Genomic DNA, 24,060 nt, shown 5'->3' on the forward strand with positions numbered 1-24,060 from the left:
AATCTTCAATTTTATTTTCAAAACATGGTCAAATTATCATTGACAGAAATAGGACATATGTAATGTATTAGACTTATTGATGAGATATTTGATAGAAGTGATAGATAATCCATAGAGTATATTGTTTTTAGTTTAACAAATCAACATCTACATATATTTTGGGTTAGACCCATTTATTATAAAAAAACTGGACCGGACCTGGATTTTGAAAAATCTGTCCGAGCTAACTTAGTTATGCATACCTTTAATTAGCTGTAATCATGACTACGACTGATAGTTTTTAAATCAGTAAGCATTTCTAATGACTTAAATCCATTAAACTTAAAAGAAATGAAAAAGTTTGAAAGAAGAATAATTTTTAAATGCTTAAAATTAGAATAAAGGTGACTAACGGGCTGAAGATTGTTTGTATTTTATGACTATAATTAATAAATGGTTATTTTTTATAGGCTGCAGCTCAGTCGAAATATTTTTGCCAACCCATTTTACTTAGGGATCGGAAAGCCTTGCGATTCATTTTAGATTTTGATTATGAATTTATTTTTTAAAGATCTAGTTTCTATAAACAGATCTAGATTTATTTAAAATAATGAATGCGACCAAAATTTAAATATTAATAAAATTACATTTTAAATAACAGTGAACATGAACATCAAAAACTTAAGACCCCCCCCCCCCTTCCATCGCAAATTTAAAAAATATATATATAAAAGGGCTCAGGTGCATAACTAGTTTGGGGAGAGACCCCTCCCCTTCCTCCCGTAAAGAATTTTTGAAAAATTTAAAGGGTTTCATGAATTGTGAATTGTAAAGTATATTTCAAATTTATATTCTATTCTAAATATCAGCAAAAAGTTAAAATTAATATAAATATATAAAATTTAAAGTTTATTTTCTTACATTTTTTAAACCTTAAACACTGATGGATATAAAATTTTATCAACCAAAAAATTTTTTTTATCTCTACTAATAACTTTGATTAGAAAATTTATAGTGTATGAAAGGTTCGGAGATATAATTTGCTGGATATAATTATTTCTGAGACTTCTTGTGTTACAGGAAAAAAAGAAACTGCAAAAAACCTGCACGATAAGATGGAGCCTTCGATATAAAGGTGTTAAAGCATTTTTTTAAGTCTAGAAGAGCCTATTTTATATTTTCTTGGGGAAATATCAGAATCATATGAAACAGATATTTCTCCTAAAACTGATACATAATTAGATTTAATATGGCTGCCAATTTTTTGCCATTGGAATGATAAATTACACTGTGTGACAAATTTCGACTTGATTTTTTGGGAGAAAATAAAATAAACATGTTTTAAGACAAATTTTTATGCGTATTCTAAATCCGCTGTCAGTTTTTTTCTAGCACGTCAGGTTTTTTTATTTATTTGAGGTTAAAGTCGCCAAAAAGGTCATTTTTAGCACTTTTTGAAGGTTTATAACTTCGGTTCTAATGATCCCTACAACTAAAAAAATATCTTAATTTTTGCAGCAAACCTTCCTTATTATTATACATTTTTTTATAAAATCCTTACTCAATTTTTAAACAACCTATATTTTTTAAATTTACCCTTATTTATAAAATCTTTTTTAATATAGCCTACATTTAATATATTTATTTATTGTGGCTTTCGTTCTCTTCGCTTTATGAAAATTAAACGCGAATATGAAAAATTAAGCGCGAAAAAAGATAATTCTTCTCCTTTCTTCCTATTTGTTATTTGGCATTATTATTTATTGCCCATACTACGGGTTCAAGGTACTCCATTGGAAAATCATATATTTTGATATAAATTGATTAAAAAAGCAAATATTCTTAAATACATCTAAAAAAGATAAATATTAATAAAAAATATGAAAAAATTACCAATTATTGCATTTTAAATGAATTTTGCTTCAAAAATGCTCAATTCAAAAAGAGTACAAATTAAAAAAGTGGGTACAGATATCTGATTTTGGTATAAATTGATCATAAATGCATAAAATATTACTAAATACAACTAAAAAAGATAAATATTACCTTAATTTTGCTTGAAAAATGCTTTATGCAAAGAAAATTCAATAATAGTGTACAAATTAAAAAGTTCGAAAATATCTGTACCGACTTTTTTAATTTATAGATTTTGGTTGAATTTTCATGGCATAGAGTACTTTTGAAACATAATTAGAATTAATATATAATCTTGAGCATATTTGAAGCAAAATTATATAAAATTTATCTTCTAAAGTTAATAATTTTGATAGTAATTTAAATTGAAAACATAAGACCCCCCAAACGAAATTCTTTACCATTTTTCTCAAAAACCAATCCATTAAAAATTATAAAAATTAGTAAATTTTTAAAAAAATATAAGTTTAACACTTTCACCAATTTTCAGGGATTTTTATTCGATACTTTTTAAAATATATCCGTATAAAGACATAAATTTTACCATTTTTGAGATTTCGAAAAGTTGTCTTTATACGGTAATATTTTTATAACTTGACGTATAGAGAAAATTTGGAAAACGGATTCGAATTCAGCGTCAAATTCTGCACCAAAACTTGTTTTTATTTTCTTGTCACACAGTGTTATTTATTATACTACAATTTTATGCAATATTTTTCAAAAATTGGATTTGGCTGAAGTTATGAATTATATTACAACTTAGAAAACCAAGAGATAATATGATCAGGAATTTCTCGAGATTTATATTATGATTTTGAGAACAAGGACAAACAAATCTTCCATAGTGATCTGCATCGGGCCTAATTTTTCAAGCCCGGCCCGAAATTTTTTTAAAAAAAGTTTTTCCGGCACGGCCAGGCCCGAATTTATTTAAATATAGAAATTAATTTTTATAATTACTTAAAATAAAAGACATATGTTATATAGCGTTTAGTTTCAATAAATTAAATCAAAAATTTTTATTTTACATAAAAAATTCAATATAAAATTGATAAATTTAGATATATTTAATAAAATTTCCAAAATCAGACCCGACCAGGCCCGAAATTTTTTTAAAAATATTAGGCCCGACCCGAACCCGATTACTTAAAATAGAATTAGGCTCGAGCCCGGCCCTATGCCCGTTCGGGCCGGGCCTAACTTTGCACATCTCCTTCCAATATTAACCTAGACTTAGTGTTGCGTAATCGGCTAAAAACTACGCCAAAGCCTAAAAATCGGCTAAGCCTAAAAATCGTCTAACTAAGCCTATATAAATCGGCTAAAATTAAATTAGTCAAAATTCTGCATCGATGCTTAGCATTAATTATTATTTATTTATTTTAGTAAAATAATTTATTTTATTTATATTTAATGTAATATTTTATTATTATCAACAAATAAACATGATATGATTTAATATTTTTTATTTATATTATTATATTTTGAAATGAAAATAAATTTATTTATTTGATGTTTTTTACGTGATACGTGATACGTGATATTAAGCGCACTAGCCCTAAACGTCGTACATATAGCAAAAGTTATATATACAACAGAGCAACGCTTGGTTCTCTTATGAAAAAACCCATCAAACTGGGATAAAAAATGGGAAAATAATTAAGAGGACCATCCACGATTTTTGGGCAGGCCGCAGTTACCTGTGCGCGTAAGTGGCAAAGCCACTCACTTAAACGCCCGGACAGATAAAAGCCCATGCCCGATTAAGTAATTTTTGATTATGGAAGGGTCATATTGGCAATGTTACAATTTACAATTTAAGTCTTAGGAGTAACTGGGAAATAGAATATACATAGATTAAATTTTATTATGACTTATAATTGATATTATACAGTATCCTGAACTAAAATTAAACTGGAAAATAAAACTGAAAAAACAAAAGAATAAAGCTATAAAATTACTTTTAAATTATTTGTAAAATACTTTTAATTAATAATACTTTACAAATATCTACAAAATAAATTAGCAGTGCGTCACTATTAAATTTACTACATTTTATCTTTAATTTAGTATTAAATTAAATTTTATCTTGTATTAAAAATAAAATAGAACAAGACTAAAACCAAAAGTAAAATAGGAAATGTACACATTTAATACTTAACATATTTTTAATATTACCTTATACAGTATTCTGAACTAAAATTAAAAATAAAAAAAATAAAACTGAAAAGAAAATAGAACTGTAAAACTACTTTTAAATTATTTGTAAAAAAAAATACTTTTAATTAATAATACTTTACAAGTATCTTGAAGATCAATTAGCAGTGTGTCACTATTTAAATTTACTACTTATCTTTAATTTTGTATTGAAAATTAAATTGTATCTTGTATTAAAAACAAAATAGGAAAAGGACTAAAACCAAAAAGTGATTAAAAATGTACATATTTATATTAGACATTAATGGAGAGAGGAGTATGGACTAGCTATAGAGTAAAAAGGTTTGGTCAAAAAGAATAAAATAAATTATGTACATTAACAAAAAAGAATAAAATTAAGACTTACATAAAAAGTATAGAATTAAAACCATCTGAACGTAATGTAATAAATAAGCTAAATATTGAGGACGTCGATTTCTAAAAAAAGGAATGTCAGGAATGTCCAAAGATGATACGCTAAAAAAGGAATATCATAGGAATGTCCAAAGATGATACGAATTAATAATTAATGTTCCAGAAGGAAGTTAGTTTTTAATTTGAGAAGTTTGTTAATAGAGTTTTTGTTATTGTTAATGTGGACAAATTGTGTTAAGCTGATATTTAGATGCAATATATCTGAAATAGTTTTATTTAACCAATAGGATCTGTAGCTGCAGTATCTTTTATTCTTATAGGATGGAAGCCAACTAAGAGCATCATATGCTAAGTTGTCTTCTTGGTTCCTAATTATGTGTGCAAAAAGTTGAATTCGCCTTTTATTTAGTGTAACTGAAACAGGAGCATGTCTCGAGAGTCACCATAAACAGTTGTTGGTAATAATTCTGGGATAAATATACCCATTTATAAGCCTTAGATATCTATTTATAAAGACCTGAAGCTTCTTAGTTTGTGTTCTATTTATGTCCCAAGTGTCACCACCATATAATAAAATGGGTATAATTATAGAATTAAACATTTGAAGTCTACTCTTTACAGATATTTCTCTGGCGTTCCATAGTTTAAAATATTTATAAAAAACGAATTTGGCATGCTTTAACCTCATTTCAACCTCATTTTTTTATGTGGCCCTTATTATCTAGATTTACCCCCAGATATTTGAATTCATGTACTAATTTTAATCCTAACAAATCAAAGGAACGATTTGGGTCGACATCTGCCCACGGGGAAGGCATAACAACGGTTTTATCTAGATTAATAGTTAATCCAGTTTTCTCACTATATGTCTTTAGTATATTCAAAATGTCGCAAGATTCTTCTAATGATTTGGTAGTGATAACTATATCGTCAGCATAAGAGATTATGCGATGCTTCAGGGAAAGATCATCCCTAGAGGATAGATTGAGTAAATTAAAAGCTGTCGGCGATGATTTTATTCATGATTATATTAAATAGGATTGGTGACAAGACACATCCTTGTTTAACGCCTTTACGTATTCTGAAGGAAGTAGATTGAACGTTATCGATTTTAAAAGAAGAAAGAAGAGAACAGTAATGATTTCTAAGGATTTTTATAATATTTAGGTCAATCCCACTATCAGCCAGAATTTCCCATAATACTTCGTGTTTAATACTGTCGAAAGCTTTTCGGAAATCTACAAAGATAAACAGAAGTGGTAGTTTGTACCTATAACTTTTTTGTAAAGTAACTTTTAATGCAAGAATTGGTTGCAAGATATTCCGCCCCGATCTGTACGCACAGATATTGTTGGATTGTAAATGTCTAGTGGAAGAAAGAATTCTATTTTTTATTAACACCATAAAAACTTTAGATGCTATAGAGGTAAGTGCAATAGCTCTATAGTCATCAAAGACGAGTGGGTTTGGAGAAACTAAGAAATAATAAAGCCGTCGGACCAGATGGAATCAGAGCGGAACACTTAAAAGTTTCGCCTGATTATATCTCTACCTTTCTATTAATCATTTTTAATAAAATCTGGACATCTGGCATTACTCCTAAAGATTGGAACCTGTCATTTATATGTAACTTCCTTTTTATCTCCGACGTGGTAAAATTTGACCTTAAGGAGAGAAGGTTATCATATAGAGGCGGTATAGGGAGTTCGGAGTTAAACATTAAAGAGTAATGGTCAAGCCATAAATTTATTTGATCGTCTGGGTCACGAATAATATTGTTATTAACTTTCAGTTTGGGCAAAGGTTTGAAATTGGAGGGTTTTTGAAATTTTTTTAATTTTTTATAGGCATCATAGAGTCTATTGCACCTCATATCAGCATCGATTTCCTTAGCTATATCAACGATAAATTTGCGCCTATCACTTCTTAGGAGTCTCTGGATAGTTTTCCATAACTCCTTGTCTTGATAACTCCTAGTCCTTAGTTCTAAAATTTTAGATTGCGTGATAAAGGACATCCATTCTTTAAGAGGAGGGCCACTGACTTTAGTATTTTTTACACGTAGAAAGTATCAAGAACTTAAAGTCACTCCAACATTTTTCTAAATTTAAATCTCGATTTGAGATCATAAAATTATTGATGTCTAATGACAACTTAGTGGTGACCACATCCTTCACCAAGGGGAGTTTTAATTTGTTAAAATCATCTTTAAAATTAAGCGGTCTAGGCAATCTAACCATAGCAGAGCAACTTGTATTTTTGTTCCTCCACATGTCACTTATAATCATTAAGTGTCCTTTAACCATTTTATGGTCAGAGATATTAATAGTAGTCATTGCTTTTACATCAAAAAACCAACTATGAATATTTGATAAATTAAGATCAATCTGTGAACAATAATTGTTCCTATAAAAGGTGAAAGTGTGTTGAGTTTTATGTTGAAAAAAAGTATTCCCAATTTTCAGATTTTTATTTTTACATAGTTCAAATAAGTGAGACTATCCGGTCCATTTCGGCTGACCACCGTAGCATTGCCGATAAGGTTGTTTTTTAGATAATATTCATCTTTACCAATTTTAGTATTAAAATCCCCCATAACTATCAAATTATATCTTTTTGGGAGCGTATCAATAACATTCTCCAGTTCGTCGAAGAAAGGCTTCCTCTCCTTTAAGGTAGGGGGTGCCGTATATATTCAGAAGAATTGTTGGCTTGAAAGCCGTATTTAAGTAAAGAGCCACCATCCTTTCCGAAATAGGTACAAATTTCCTGACAAATTTGTAAATACTATTTTTCACTAAGAAGGCCGTACCAGACCATTTATTTATAATTGTACCTGAATTCAGCAGAGAAAAATCTCTGAAAACTGCCTTCATATCATTTCTTAAATGCGTTTCTTGTAAAGCTATTATGTCGATATCTTCATTTGAAAGAAGTTTGGTAAGTATGTATATTTTATTGTTTAAACCATTAATATTATACGTAGAGATATATATAGATCCTTTGATTTCCAACATGTTCAGGGAGTAATAATTGTCTTACATGAAATGAGAACTAATACAGGTTGGGACTAAAACTTCAGAAGGAGATTTGTAAGGATAACTATAATAATAAAAGATACTTCAGGTAAATCGGCCAGTAAAAGAATTACAATTGAAAGGAAATGTAAAACATTAAGGTTGAAAAATAATTATAAAAAAAAATTCAATAAAATTACTAATGTAAATAAATTTCAGTAAAAATCGAATTAAACATTTGAAGTCTACTCTTTACAGATATTTCTCTGGCGATACTCCCTGAACATGTTGGAAATCAAAGGATCTATATATATCTCTACGTATAATATTAATGGTTTAAACAATAAAATATGTATTTTTATCAAACTTATTTCAAATGAAGATATCGACATAATAGCTTTACAAGCCAACAATTCTTCTGAATATATACGGCACCCCCTACCTTAAAGGAGAGGAAGCCTTTCTTCGACGAACTGGAGAATGTTATTGATACCTCCCAAAAAGATATAATTTGATAGTTATGGGGGATTTTAATATTAAAATTGGTAAAGATGAATATTATCTATAAAACAACGTTATCGGCAATGCTACGGTGGTCAGCCGAAATGGACCGGATAGTCTCACTTTATTTGAACTATGTAAAAATAAAAATCTGAAAATTGAGAAAAATAATATGCTGCTATATTGTAAAATGTAATATTCTTTTTAATATAATTTATTAGTGATTTTTACAATCCTCTTTGTAAATACATCTTTTATTGAGGAATTATATTGTAAATTTTATTAGATAAATAAACAATCTTTTATAATTTTTTTAAAATTATCTATTTTTTATTAAATGAGGTGGATTTTATGTAACTTTTTTGATGATTTTATATGATCTTTTTAAGGATAATATTTTAATGTGACAATTGTCATAATCGTTATTTTAGTTTTTTTGAATTTTTTTGAAGAAAATATGTTAAAATAAGTATTAATAACATGTGTAAATATAAATTTAGTGAAGATGCACCATAGAAAAGTGACAATTGTCATAATCGTTATTTTTAAAGTTTTTTGAATTTTTTTGACGAAAATATGTTAAAATAAGTATTAATAACATGTTTAAAAAATATTTAGTGAAGATGTACCATAGAAAATTGACAATTGTCATAATCGTTATTTTTAAAGTTTTTTGAATTTTTTTGACGAAAATATGTTAAAATAAGTATTAATAACATGTGTAAATATAAATTTAATGAAGATGTACCAATGAAAAGTGACAATTGTCATAATCGTTATTTTTAAAGTTTTTTGACGAAAATATATTAAAATAAGTATTAATAACATGTGTAAATATAAATTTAGTGAAGATGTACGAATGAAAAGTGTCAATTGTCATAATCGTTATTTTTAAATTTTTTTGACGAAAATATGTTAAAATAAGTATTAATAAGATGTTTAAATAAAAATTTAGTGAAGATATACCAATGAAAAGTGACAATTGTCTTAATCGTTATTTTTAAAGTTTTTTAAATTTTTTTGATAAAAATATGTTAAAATAAATATTAATAACATGTGTAAATATAAATTTAGTGAAGATGTACCAATGAAAAGTGACAATTGTCATAATCGTTATTTTTAAAGTTTTTTGACGAAAATATATTAAAATAAGTATTAATAACATGTGTAAATATAAATTTAGTGAAGATGTACCAATGAAAAGTGTCAATTGTCATAATCGTTATTTTTAAATTTTTTTGACGAAAATATGTTAAAATAAGTATTAATAAGATGTTTAAATAAAAATTTAGTGTAGATATACCAATGAAAAGTGACAATTGTCTTAATCGTTATTTTTAAAGTTTTTTAAATTTTTTTGACAAAAATATGTTAAAATAAATATTAATAACATGTGTAAATATAAATTTAGTGAAGATGTACCAATGAAAAGTAATTGTCATAATCGTTATTTTTAAATTTTTTTGACGAAAATATGTTAAAATAAGTATTAATAACATGTGTAAATATAAATTTAATGAAGATGTACCAATGAAAAGTGACAATTGTCATAATCGTTATTTTTAAAGTTTTTTGACGAAAATATATTAAAATAAGTATTAATAACATGTGTAAATATAAATTTAGTGAAGATGTACCAATGAAAAGTGTCAATTGTCATAATCGTTATTTTTAAATTTTTTTGACGAAAATATGTTAAAATAAGTATTAATAAGATGTTTAAATAAAAATTTAGTGAAGATATACCAATGAAAAGTGACAATTGTCTTAATCGTTATTTTTAAAGTTTTTTAAATTTTTTTGACAAAAATATGTTAAAATAAATATTAATAACATGTGTAAATATAAATTTAGCGAAGATGTACCAATGAAAAGTGACAATTGTCATAACGTTATTTTTAAAGTTTTTTTAATTTTTTTGATGACAATAGGTTAAAATAAATATTAATAACATGTGTAAATATAAATTTAGTGAAGATGTACCAATGAAAAGCGACAATTGTCATAATCGTTATTTTAAAGATTTTTGAATTTTTATGAAGAAAATATGTTAAAATAAGTATTGATAACATGTTTAAATAAAATTTAATGAAGATGTACCGTAGAAAAGTGACAATTGTCATAATCGTTATTTTTAAAGTTTTTTGAATTGTATTGACAAAACATTTTTAAAATAAGTATTGATAACATGTTTAAATAAAAATTTAGTGAAGATGTACTCTAGATAAGCGACAATTGTCAAATCGTTATTTTTAAAGTTTTTTGATTTTTGTTGACGAAAATATGTTAAAATGAGTAATAATAACATGTTTAAATAAAAATAAAATGTTGGCCATCTTTGGGAACATTTTTGGGAATATTCCCTGATTTTCGCTGTTTCGTGCCCAGGCCGTTGTGTTAAGTTAAGTAAAATTATACCAATTTCCGATTTAAAAAATATATACTCTCCCAGGGTGTATAGGAAGTTTGATAAATAACACTAATAAAATCAGAATGATTTCTTATTTGTCCTATTAAATATCCTTAAAATAAGCTAAATTTGAATTTAAAAATTTAGACCTAAGCCCTATTGCAAAAATTTCCAACGAACCCAAGCCCGGCCCAGGCCCGCTAGAAAATTTATAATTAGGCCCAAGCCCGACCCAAGGTATCTAATTTACACATGTTATTAATACTTAACATATTTTTTTCAAAAAAATTCAAAAAACTTATAAAATAACGATTATGACAATTGTCTTAAAATATTATCCTTAAAAAGATCTTAAAATAGCATCAAAAAGTTTCATAAAATCCACCTCATTTAATAAAAAATAGATAATTTTAAAAAAATTATAAAAGATTTCACCTAAAAGATTGTTTATTTATCTAATAAAATTTACAATATAATTCCTCAATAAAAGATGTATCTACAAAGAAGATTGTGAAAATCACTAATAAATTATATAAAAGAATATTACATTTTTACAATAGCAGCATATTTTTTTTTTATTAAAAAAAACATCAAATATATAAATTTATTTTCATTTAAAAATATAACAATATAAATAAAAAATATTAAATCATATTATGTTTATTTGTTGATAATAATAAAATATTTACATTAAATATAAATAAAATAAATTATTTTACTAAAATAAATAAATAATAATTAATGCTAGGCATCGATGCAGAATTTTTGACTAATTTATTTTAGCCAATTTTTAGGCTTAGCCTAATTAGGTTTAGCCGATTTTTAGGCTTAGCCTAATTAGGTTTAGCCGATTTTTTCACCTAATATCTCGGCTAAGCCGTTTTGTAGTCGGCTAAAATTAGCCGATTACTCAACACTACCTAGACTCAATTTTGGATCATTATAAAATAACCATTTTTATTCCACTTTTGTACTTAATTTTAACTCAAATCAATGAAAGATTTATGATTTATCGGTTTTCTATTATCATGCCCGGGTTTGTAATTTTTTAATTTATTTTTTGGCCTTGCCCGAATTTGAAAAATAATATTATTTTTTCTAATCTCAAAATCGTTAAGGTCGGGTGTATTCAAGTTCCCGGAATCGGATGTGTTACCCTTACGGTTGACTATCGCACCGACTACACATTTTCGGCCACACGTAGGCCCGCCACTCCAGCTCAAATACCCTATTTGATACCCCAAACCCTGGTTAGTGGGTCGCCTGTCCGACCAAAAAAAATGGAGAAAGGGATTGGCAAAAATGACATGCTTGCGACAGAGAGGGTAGAAAGAAAAGAACCTACTTCTGATGAGACAAATAACGCGAGGACAGCAAACCGACCAGAGAAAGAGGATGGAATTGGGAACGATTATTGGGATAATGGTTACGGAGATACGAATTTGTTTGGAGGCGTCGACGAGTGAGAGAAATATAATTTCTATTTAACAAAAGAAAGAAAGTGCTGATACCACCGACACTGATGCCCAAAAATAAATTATATTAATTATATATATAGTATTTATTGAAAGCAAAGTTTAACCTAAAATTCGTCAAATAGATTTTTTAAAATTTCATTTATAATAAATATAATGTATATGAGATTTACAAAAAAAATGATCGGAAAACTTTGGTTCTATCTTATTGTTTTGGAAAATTGTTAGATAAATCAATTCATAGGCTTTTATAGACTTAAATTTTATTTGATAGGGTTAATTATCATTTTCAGCTATCGGTTATAAACATCTTAATTTGTTAAAGATAAATAACATTTTTTATACTGATTGTGATACTTTATTTTATACGCCTAAAGTTTCATTTTGTATTAATCGAGATTGTTTTTAAGATATATATATAGATAACTATTATGGAAAATATAACAATTTTATGTTCAAATTTATTTTGATGTTAGTTTTTCTTCTTTTGTTAAATAATAAAATTTGATAAAATTAAATAAAACATAAGTTCCTAATTGAAAGTATTGGCTAGTGTTGTTAAACGGCTAAACGGTTCGATTTAGCCTATTTTAGATTTGAGCCAAAATAATATTACGCAAGCCTTGAGATTTGGATAATAGATGTCCAAACCTTTCTGCCATCTATGAACAAAATCTTCGGGCTTGCGTAATACCTTTTGGCTGAAATGTTGGGTTAGCCATTTTTAAAAATAGAGCTGCTTAACAAGAATAGTATTGGCTCTCAATCATGTATATATACAATGGTTATAAAAATATATAAAACAAGTTCTATCATACAAGCCATGTTCGAACCTAAGCATTACAAAGTTCCGGCCTTCGCCTCGCCTGAACTTTATCTTGAGACATACCAGGCCAATTATTCACCGGATATAATCATCGATATGGCCAAATTGAACGTCGCGCCCTCACCCCCCAAATCACCCGCGTTCTCCGACCAATCTAAAGAGGTAAATGTTATACATTCGTTTGAACCAATTTGCGTTATTTCGCTGATGGTTCACACTAGGCCTATTCAAAAATGTATTCGAATCGAATAATTTACTATTCGTATTCGTGCGAATAATATAATATACTATTTATATTCGATTCGGATTATTCGAATAATTGAAATTAATTTTCTTAATAAAATATATCATACTCAAATATATTGACAATTTTTTTATTGCAAATTTTATTTCAAACAGAAATTTTTTTTATAATAATCTGATAATAAAATATGTAATCAATAATAGATGATAAAAATATATATTAAGTTATTATAAAAAAATTAAAATGTATATTATTAATTTAATTCATAATTCTAAGCCAATATTTAAGGCAGAGTTTTTCTTATATTTTCTTCCTTATATGACATGCGATTTTTTGAAAACAAATTAGTTCCAACTAGGAAAAGTCTTTCACAAGCAGTTGATGTTCCTTGTATAGATAGGTAATCCCTAGGTGTGAATGAACTTATTATAATGATTAATAAGAGGGGATGTTGTTTTGCCTTACATTTTATAATGCTCTATGATTGCAAGCAGCTTTCATCATCTTTATTGATTTGATATTGATCCCATATAATCGCTCTTTTTATGAAGAAATTTTGTCAAATTCAACACTAAGCGTAACTATTTCATCAGAAGCATTCTCCTCTATCATAATTTATTTTAGAAATATATTATATTTTTATATACCTTTGGTTTGTATAATTTTTTAATATAATTTATTATGAGATGTAAAAAATTAACTTCTCGTGAGATTCGAAAAATACGGCAAATATAAATTTAATTTTCACTTCAGAGATTTTTTAAATTTTGCTAGTCTTTTTATAAACACATTACCTGTCAGATTGGAAGGTCATCAAATAGAAATGACAAATGTTAGATTTATTAAATATTCCGAATAATTCGTTTTATTCGAATCGAATAAATAATTATTCGTATTCGGATAAAACAAATAATTTATTATTCGTTCGAATCGAATTGAATATTCCAATTTTTTTTGAATAGGCCTAGTTCACACCTAATTCTTACTAAACAAAGTTGGGTTAAACATTAATATCATAGACCTACAGACACGATCCTAAGCCCTAGTACACGGGCCGGGCCTTTATTTTTTTTAAATATACCCGGGCCGGGCCTAATTTAAAAAAAAATACCAAAGCTTGGTTGGGCCTAAAATTTTCATTTTAAAAAATAACCGGACTGGGACGGGCCAGGCCGAAATCTTCTATATTAGCTATAAAATTAAAAATAAATTAATATTTTTTAAAATATCCTAGCCGAAATAAGAAAAAATCCGGCATGTCTCTGATTAATATTAAGTAGTGTTTCCTTTAACCTTTTAACATTTATTACCACTCCTTACTTTTGAGGTGTTGATTGGATCACAAGAATTGTGTTCTGAAGTTTATTCTAATTTTTGGTTGCCATATGTGAAATGACAATTAAAATTTATTATATATTTATTCATATCCTGTGCTATAAACTCCACTACTTTAAAATTATAATACATAGAATTTATATTTTTTCCATATTCATTAAATATAATCATAATGTTTTAATAAAAACACTTTATATTAGAAGTCTTAGGCGAGGGTGGGCGGGTGGGGCAAAATTTTTTTTAAAAACGGGCAGGCGGGTTAAAAAATTTTTAAACTATGAGCGGGTGTGTGGGCGGATTAAGAAATTTAAACGTAGGCGGGCAGGTTAAAATTTTTAAAATCATTTAAGTAAATATTAATAAAAAAATAGTTCTTATAAATTTTTTGGATATTAAGAATTAAAATGTCCTTCCTTGGTATCATAAAATTTTTTTTCTTAAAATAAATAAACTTTTTTGTGTATTTAAAACTACTTTGGTGTAAACGAGAAGAAAGAGATTTGTCAAAGTTATCAAGATAAGCAAGAAAAATATTGGCAATTCCTGCAACTAGCGCTTCTTCTGAACGAGGATTTAGTATTGCTGGTAGGTTTTTAGGACAAAGAAGAACGTGTTTGAATACATCCAGGAAATGTCGATTCTTTATTATTGCATTAAATTACATATAATATCAATTTTATATTTATATTTTTTTCATAAATTTTTTATTTGATAAAACTTTTTGTAGAGGTCTGAAATTTTTTTTTTATTAGCGGTGCAGGAGCGGATTAAAGTTTCTTTATTTATATTGATTTGTATTGTAGTAGTGTTGGACTTAAAACCATCTTGGATTGTATTATACTGGTTTGCAGTTTTCATTATTTGAATTTTTTTAATAGTCAAATTTTCTTTCTTTTTTCTTAATAATTTGAATTCCCTATTGTGGAATCTTTCTATATGTCGTTCAAGATTTGCAGCATGGTCTCCAGTTAAGATCCACAATCTTCTATTTTACAAATAGATTGATTTTTTATGATATCTAATTTAAAAAGGAACGCACAGGATTTGACTTTTCCCGAACCATTTAATAGATAACTAAAAAGCTATATGATGATAGAAGAAAATAGAATAAATAAAAAAGTTTAATAGAAACAATTTTACCTTCATTTTTATTTTTTTAAATAACTTGGATTATAGAATTTAAATGACAATAAATAAAATGGTCAGCAATAAATATTTTAATGATATAAATTTTTTATTTAGAAAAATCATATTTTTTTTTAAATTCAGAATTCTGATATTTATTATTAAAATAATATGTTAGTTAGCATTTACCATTATCATATATGCAAAATAAAAAAAAATATGATTAAAGAATGGCATTTGTAATGAATATTTTTCTAAATCTGTATTTTTAAATAATAAAAATCTTACTATAAATCTTCAGTTTAAATAAGTTAACTAACATTGCATTAAATTATTTTATACTTTTATTTATTTGTGTTTTATATTAAATAGACTTACATTTAAAAATAGGAATTACATTTTGATGTTAAACTAAATATAACTAGTATAGTTTAATTCAAATTACCCACTCTGATATATTTTATATAAACTAAGATAAACTTTTTTTGAATATATCAATTAATAAGAAATTATTGTAAAACAATATTATATAAAAATTGGTCAGTAGTTTATTTCTGTTAGATGTTAATATAATATGACAGAATAGGTAATTTAAGTTAAACTATAGTATTTATATTTAGTTTAACATCAAAATGTAATTCCTATTTTTAATTCACTGTATAAAACACATTAATAAATAAAAGTATAAAAATAATTTAATGCAATGTTAATTAACTTATTTAAACGATTTATAGTCAGATTTTTATTATTTAAAAATACAGATTTAGAAAAATATTCATTACAAATGCCATTCTTTAATCATATTTTTTTATTTTGCATATATGATAATGGTAAATGCTAACTAACATATTATAATAATAAATAATTTATAATATTAGAATTCTGAATTTAAAAAACAATGATTATAAATAAAAAATTATTATATCATTAAAATATTGCTGACTATTTTATTTATTGTCATTTAAATTCTATGATCCAAGTTTTTATAATGAGATAAAAAATTTAATTTAGCCAAGAATAATTATGTCTGATTTTAAGATATCTTATCTAATTAACAGATAAATTGTCTAATCTCTTATAAATTAAATATTTAAAGAAAAAACAACAAACCTGGTATTATTTGATATATAATGTTGATAATATAAAAATATTTAATTTGATATATAATGTTGATAATATGGAAATATTTAATTTGAAAAGAAATCACCAATTTAAAAAATGCCCCCAAGGAAAATTAAAATTTTAAATTTAGGTTAATTATTTAAAATTAATTATTTTTAAAACCGTTTTGAACCGGTTCAAACCGGTTCTAAATATTTATAACGGTTTGGTTCGCTCTTTTAATATTTTCTTCATAACGGTTCGGTTAAGGTTACGGTTCAGAAAATCATAACTGTTCATTCCGGTTTTGCGGTTCGGTTCGAACCCCTGTTTGTCATAGAAAATATCAGCGAATATAATTATCAGCTAAAATTTTTGTATAATTTTATTTTCTTATATCATGTAATTAGAGGTCTGCATGGGAAAGTTTTTGGACCATAAGCCAACCCACCCAATGTTTTAAAAAAATTTAATCTCTCGATAGTTTTCAAAAAAAAAATACCCGCCCGCCCATCAGTCTAAAATTTTTTATCCGCCCACTCATCCAATAAAATCAATAGACGACAAAGCATTTCGAAATATTATAGATCCATTAATTATAGGATTGGGTGGAAATTTAACTATCAATTCGGAAAATATACGCAATAATATTAAAAAAATGGCGTTAGATTTTTCGGAAAATATAAAAAAGGAAGTGTCCTAGTTTTATTGTAATTTTTATAATATTAATTCATTTGTTAATGTAAAATGTCAATCAGGAAGATTGCAATTATAAAGAAAAAAAAGGATTTTATATTATTATTTTTTTTCTCGGAAAAATTTCTTATAATATTATATTTTTATGCTTTTAGAATAAATAAAGAATTTGTATTAAAGTTTCAGAATTTTATTCAAATCCGTTTATCAATTTCAGAATAATATTTAGATCTATTTATCAATTTCAGATTATTATTCAGATCCGTTTATTCAGTTTTTTTTATTGTTGCCGCAAGACCATTGATCGCGAAACTCTTAGGGATAATAATTCTGTGACGAATTCACTCATTATAAAAGAAAATTCTAGAACAGTTTGGATATTCTGGTAAGAATTTTTTTTATTTTATTTGATAACACAACACAACGCAATGCTTCATATTTTTTTTTTTTAATTTTTGTGTAGATAAAATAATTCAAAATTTTGCAAATGTAAATTTCTAGATTAATTAGATTTAATAGTTTTTAAATTTTTTGTAATTAAGACCATTTTTTTTAAAAAAAATAATTGTACAGTAAGATAAAATTGTATATAATGAGATGGGTTTTTTACCTAGTTTTGATTATGAGCCTAATATATTTAATAAAATTTCCAATTATAAGGATATTAGTTATCAAATTCTTTATAAGAATGTTAATCAATATGATATAAATAATCTTATAGTGACAATAGTATTATTGATCATAATTTATGGATTATTTATTATTGTGAAATTTGTATTAAAAAAATGTATTTTTGTAGTGACAAAATACGTGAATTGGATGAAAGACGTTGTGGTGTCTGACAATCCGTGTGAGGAGATATCAGTGGAAATTCTCCAAGAAGTGAAAGGAGTGAGAGAATTACTCAATAAGATCTGTTGTGATATAGATAAATTGAGTAACCAGTGTGAGAAAAACCAATTGAGTGGTAAAATTGGTTCCAATGAAAAATTTTTTTTTCCAAAGGATAAAAGTATTAGTGAAATTGTGTGCAATCGGTGTGGTTATAAAGGCTATAAAGCCGAGACATGCATAGTAAAAGAGTATAATTTTAGAGTGGGTTTCCCATTGAAAAAAACTGCTTTTACAGAGTCCAACGTGAGAAATATTTCAGGTTATAATGTAAACAAATTTGATGCCTTATATTCAAATCAGGATGTATCCCGTGTATGCTATAAATGCAAAACAACGGGACATATAGCTATAAATTGTGCTGTAAATTGACTATATGATGGCAAATGCAATCGTATATCAGTAAAATTTCCACCAAAATCAAATTTTAAGAAAGTATATAAAAATGGTAAAATGAGATTTAATTCGCATAAAATGAATGATTTTAATATAAATTATGTGTATCCTAATGATAAAATAAGAACAAAAAGTTCTTTTAATAATTTAAGTAATATAATTGACCATGAATTTAAGTGGAATAAATATCCAAAGGATAGTATTAAAAAATACATAGATATTATTAGAAAGCCTCTGAATTCCGAGTTGAATTTATGCACTTCTGAAATCTTCCAATGGGAAAAATATCCCCTGGATATTGTTAAAAAAAGTATTAATATTGTTAATAAGCCACTGAATTCCGAGTTGAATTTATGCAATAATTTCGATTATAATAACATTGATATTTCGGATAAGGTAGATATGAATCAACCTATCAAAATTTGCGAAATTTTAATGATTGAGAGATGGGTTGAACCATGTCAGTGTCCTAGGGTTAAATTAAGAATTGACCAGAAGGATATTGATATGTTGTTTGACACCGGAGCGAGCATTTCAATAATGTCTCGGGAAAACTTTTATAAATATTGGCCTAATGGCAATATTATAAAGGTAAATATGTGTTTAAAACAATTCGATGGTTCTGAAATTGAAGTTTTGGGTAAAACTCAATGGGATGTCCTTTTCCATGATTCATATATATGTTTGAATTTATGGATAGTGGATAAAAATGTAGAAACTATTATGGGGTGGGATTGGATTATAAAAATCGGGGCCCGTAATAATTATTGGAATTTGTTTATTATTGACAAGGAATTAGCTGAAGATAATTTAGAGAAAAAAGTAATAGCTGATAGTGGCAAACCTTTAATTCAAGAAAGAGGAATATTGAAAATATTAAAAGAAGAAAAGAATACTGTTGTTAATAGTAATTTTCTTGAATTTCCTGAAAAATTAAAAATTGATACAAATATCATTCAAATAAATTGTGAAATTGATAAAGATCAATTAAGAAAATTTGAAGAAAATGAATTAATTAAAATTAATCATGATATAAATATGTTAGTAAAAAAATATGAAATAATTTTTGAAGAAAAATTAGGACGTTTAAATGATTATAAAGTGGATGTTAAGCTAAAAGATGGGTTTTCACCCATTTTCTTAGCTTGTCGAAGAGTTCCGTTTGAATGGAAGACGGAAATAAATGAAGAGTTAGATAAATGGGTATCAGATGGAATTATTATTCCCATTGAATACAGTGAATGGGCTACACCATTGGTGCCAGTTAAAAAAGCAAATGGGAAATTAAGGCTATGTGCTGATTTCCGTGTAACCGTAAATAAATGGGTAGTTGATGTTAAATACCCCTTACCTAGGATGGAGTTTGGCCAATTTAAAAGGTGCCAAATATTTTTCCAAAGTGGATTTTTCGTCTGCTTATTTGCAGTTACCATTAAAGGAAGAAATTCAAAAATTGTTAACGATAACGACTCCTAAAGGTTTATTTGCCTTTTGTAGATTACCCTTTGGATTAAGTGTGTCAGCGCCGATATTTCAGCGTACCATGGCATCAGTTTTCCAAGGTATGGAAGGAGTCTTTTATTATATGGATGATGTGTTGATTACTGGTATAACACGGGAACAACATAATCAGCGTTTGGAGGAAGTTTTTAAACGAATTCGTGATAAGGGATTAAAGGCCAGTAAAGAAAAGAGTGTTCTAGGAGTAACCGAAGTTACTTATTTGGGACATCAGATTAATGGAATGGAGGTGAAACCTCTTGAAAAAAATTTAAAAAATATAACATATATGAAGCCTCCCACCAATAAAATGGAATTGCAATCATTTTTGGGTATGATAAATTATTATCATCGCTTTGTAGAAAATTTTGCAAAAGTTGCCTCTCCATTGTATGATTTATTAAAAAAGGGTGTTCATTTTGATTGGAAAATTGAACAACAAGAAGCTTTCGAAATTTTAAAAAAAAAAATTGGTGAGGAGCCAATTTTAGTATGTTTTAATAATGATTTTGAAATAATTTTGGCGGTAGATGCCTCCAATAAAGGTGTTGGAGGTGCTTTATTACATATAATTGATGGTTTGGAGAGACCAATTATTTTCTTTTCGAGAAGTTGAGACGAGGTATTCGGTTATTGAACAGGAAGCTTTAGCTGTTATTTTTGGATAACTAAATGTCGGGAATATTTGATCGGGAAAAAATTTACAATTTATACCGATCATAAACCCTTAATTCATTTATTTAAGAAAGATAACAGAGAGTTAATGTTATCTCCACGATTACAACGGTGGTTGTTATTAGTGGGAAGTTTTAATGTGGAAATTAGATATAGGCGAGGTAAAGAAAATTGTCTGCCTGACATCTTATCTAGGTTGGGATCGAATGAATTAGATCTTGATCTTAATAGTAATGTGATAGGGGATCAGGAAGACGCATTGGTTTATTCCCTTTCTTATATGCTAAAAGGGGGTCCCACAAATTGGGAAGATCTTAAATCCAATACTGTAAAGGATAAAGAATTGAACCAAATCAAATTATTTTTAACTTGTAAAAAACCGTGGAGAAATAATTTTAAAATTTATAAAAAAATAGAAAAAGAATTGTCTGTGGTAGATGATTGTTTAATGCGAGGTAATAGAGCTATAATACCTTCTAAATTACGGGGTAAAATTATTGACCTATTACATGCTGGACATCAAGGTAGGGACAAAATGAAATCTTGGGCCCGTGAATATGTATGGTGGCCTGGTATGGGCAATGATGTTGAAAATATTACAAGGAAATTTGTCCCTTGTAATACCTGTGCCTCAAAAAACTGAATAAACGAATCTGAATAATAATCTGAAATTGATAAATAGATCTAAATATTATTCTGAAATTGATAAACGGATTTGAATAAAATTCTGAAACTTTAATACAAATTCTTTATTTATTCTTAAAGCATAAAAATATAATATTATAAGAAATTTTTCCGAGAAAAAAAATAATAATCATAAAATCCTTTTTTTTCTCTATAATTGCAATCTTCCTGATTGACATTTTACATTAACAAATGAATTAATATTATAAAAATTACAATAAAACTAGGACATGGCACCCCTTTATGAGCGTAACAGTCACTAGTATATTAAAAAATTTACATATACTATATATATATATACTACGTACTATATCACTATATTAAAATTGAATTTCTTACTATTTTAAATTAATGAACATCTAAAATTGTAATATGTCCGATTATTTGTGTGTATCCATTATCATACTTTCTTCCCACATTTTTATTATTCTTTCTTGAGTTTTACTGTCAACATTTTGTATCTGTAACGTTTCTATTGTCGGAATTGATGTTGATTCATCAGTACTGAATTTATTGTTTGTCATTGTTTCTCTTTGTTTCTTTATATTTTCAATTGATTGTTGAGTTTCATTAATTCTTTCTTTATTATCATTATATTTATTCCTCTTTTTAATTGTTTTATTCTGAATGTTGTTTCTGTTTATATATCTAGGGCATTGATGTATCAGATGGCTATCAGAGTTGCATTTGAAACATCTTCTTGGCGTCATTGCCGGTGGTATTGTTGGGGTTATCAGTTGAGTTGGTCGGGTTTGCATTGTGGAAGCTTCAAATCTATCTAGAATCATTCCACTCCTTTTCGGGATAAGAATCACTTGGACATAATGTGTGTCAAAATCCAATAACTGACTTGTGGTATTCATTTCAATTTTTAATTCTTTTTAAAAAAAATTTTTTTTTTATCTTTTTCCCTAACAAAATTTGAAACAATAATTTTTTATCTCAAAAAAAATTTTACTTTCAAATTACAAAAAAAAAATATGAAAATTAATGAATAAAAATTTGAAATTGTTTTTTTATTTTTCTATCTACATCTTTTCATTAATAACTCATAATATTTCACTTTTTACCCTTAACACATCTTTCTGTTTATTTTATATTTGTTAAACATATATGTTAATTACTTCGACCATTATCTTTATGTTATATTTTTTTAATTTTTTTATCTTTAACGGATCTTTTTGTTTCTTTAATTCATACATATGGTCTTCTACAAATTTGAAATTTCACAATTTTTACCATTTCTCTTTTTATCTATGTTACACATATAATAATCGAAAGTTTATAAAACTAATATATTTACAACTTCGGACATTTATTAATTTACATTTGTGTTTTAAATCCACATGTGCTAAGTCTTTTGTAATTGTTAACTTTAATTTTACAATTTAATTATCTACATTCCAGAGTTTTAACATAACCAGTCTTGATAACTTGACTTAATAATACACTAAAAACATCTTGATACAATAAGACACAATATTTTCAAATCAGATTTTATTTTATCAAATACGTATTTTTGTAAAAAAAATACAAATTATAAAGTGTCTCAAATATTAAATATTTTTATGTTGAGTAAATTGCAAGAAACTAAGTTTTATGTTGAGTAAATTGCAAGAAACTAAGACATATATTAATATTTTTATGTTGAGTAAATTGCAAGAAACTAAGACATATATGAATATATATTTTTTTTAAATATTAATTCTCATATTCTAAGATCTCACTCTTAAATGATCATGATGCCTAATGATCATCACTCCATTATCTAAATTAATTTTACTTAATTTGTATCCAATTATGGTGACAATAGTTCCTTTGGCCCATTTCATTTGTTTATTATCAAATAATCTAGCCCAAATTTTATTTCCTACTTGAAATTTTTTATTTATATTCTCATCTGATAATACTATATTATGGCTCTTCGGTTTTAAGAAATCCAGTGGCCCTCGAGTACGTCTACCTAAGAATAATTCTGAAGGTGAGACTCCCTCCTTATTTCTAGAATTAAGGTAATATAAATATGAAATGTAAACCTTTTCAGTAAGTTTTCCTGCCTTTCTAATCCAACTTTTAACAATTGCCACCATTCTTTCAGCTTGTCCATTCGAGCTGGGATGATATGGTGGAGCAAGAATATGTTTTGTTTGTGTTTCTTCACAAAACCTTTTAAATCCCTCACTTATGAAAGCAGGACCTCCATCTGATACTATCGTATCTGGTAAACCATAACGAGCATATAATTCTCGTAATTTTTTAACAACAATCTTTGTGGTATAGCCATGCACTTCGACGTATTCTATCCATTTAGAATAGGAATCTACCACCAAAAAGTAAGTTTTTTTATTAAGATCAAAGAAATCAATGTGGAGTCTATCCAATACTGTAAAGGATAAAGAATTGAACCAAATCAAATTATTTTTAACTGGTAAAAAACCGTGGAGAAATAATTTTAAAATTTATAAAAAAATAGAAAAAGAATTGTCTGTGGTAGATGATTGTTTAATGCGAGGTAATAGAGCTATAATACCTTCTAAATTACGGGGTAAAATTATTGACCTATTACATGCTGGACATCAAGGTAGGGACAAAATGAAATCTTGGGCCCGTGAATATGTATGGTGGCCTGGTATGGGCAATGATATTGAAAATATTACAAGGAAATGTGTCCCTTGTAATACCTGTGCCTCTATGCCCAGCAAAGAGGTAGGACAGATATG

At 26.8% G+C, this 24,060-nt stretch overlaps 1 protein-coding gene and 1 long non-coding RNA gene across 3 annotated transcripts in view; one reads left to right on the forward strand and one right to left on the reverse strand.

Moving 5' to 3' along the window:
- LOC135922419 (uncharacterized) overlaps nt 1–24,060 on the forward strand; it is a 47,598-nt gene that overhangs the window by 15,759 nt on the left and 7,779 nt on the right. For both annotated transcript variants that reach the window (XR_010570886.1, XM_065456801.1), the window contains exons 3-4: nt 11,511–11,854; nt 12,675–12,855. Coding sequence is in view for 1 of the 2 variants with exons in the window: in XM_065456801.1 (XP_065312873.1) it covers nt 11,511–11,854; nt 12,675–12,855 (525 nt within the window). In the remaining variant the exon portion in view is untranslated. The remainder of the gene's footprint in view (nt 1–11,510; nt 11,855–12,674; nt 12,856–24,060) is intronic.
- Nucleotides 12,707–22,365, reverse strand: LOC135922421 (uncharacterized). Its single transcript, XR_010570892.1, has 4 exons — nt 21,680–22,365; nt 14,991–15,354; nt 14,747–14,912; nt 12,707–12,847 (listed from the first exon to the last, which is right to left on the reverse strand). It is a non-coding gene; the product is annotated as an uncharacterized LOC135922421 (long non-coding RNA).

Source organism: Gordionus sp. m RMFG-2023, chromosome 1 (assembly GCF_954871325.1).
Source record: "Gordionus sp. m RMFG-2023 chromosome 1, tfGorSpeb1-WG-v2, whole genome shotgun sequence".
In the NCBI taxonomy this organism is placed as follows: Eukaryota; Metazoa; Nematomorpha; class Gordioida; order Chordodea; family Parachordodidae; genus Gordionus; species Gordionus sp. m RMFG-2023.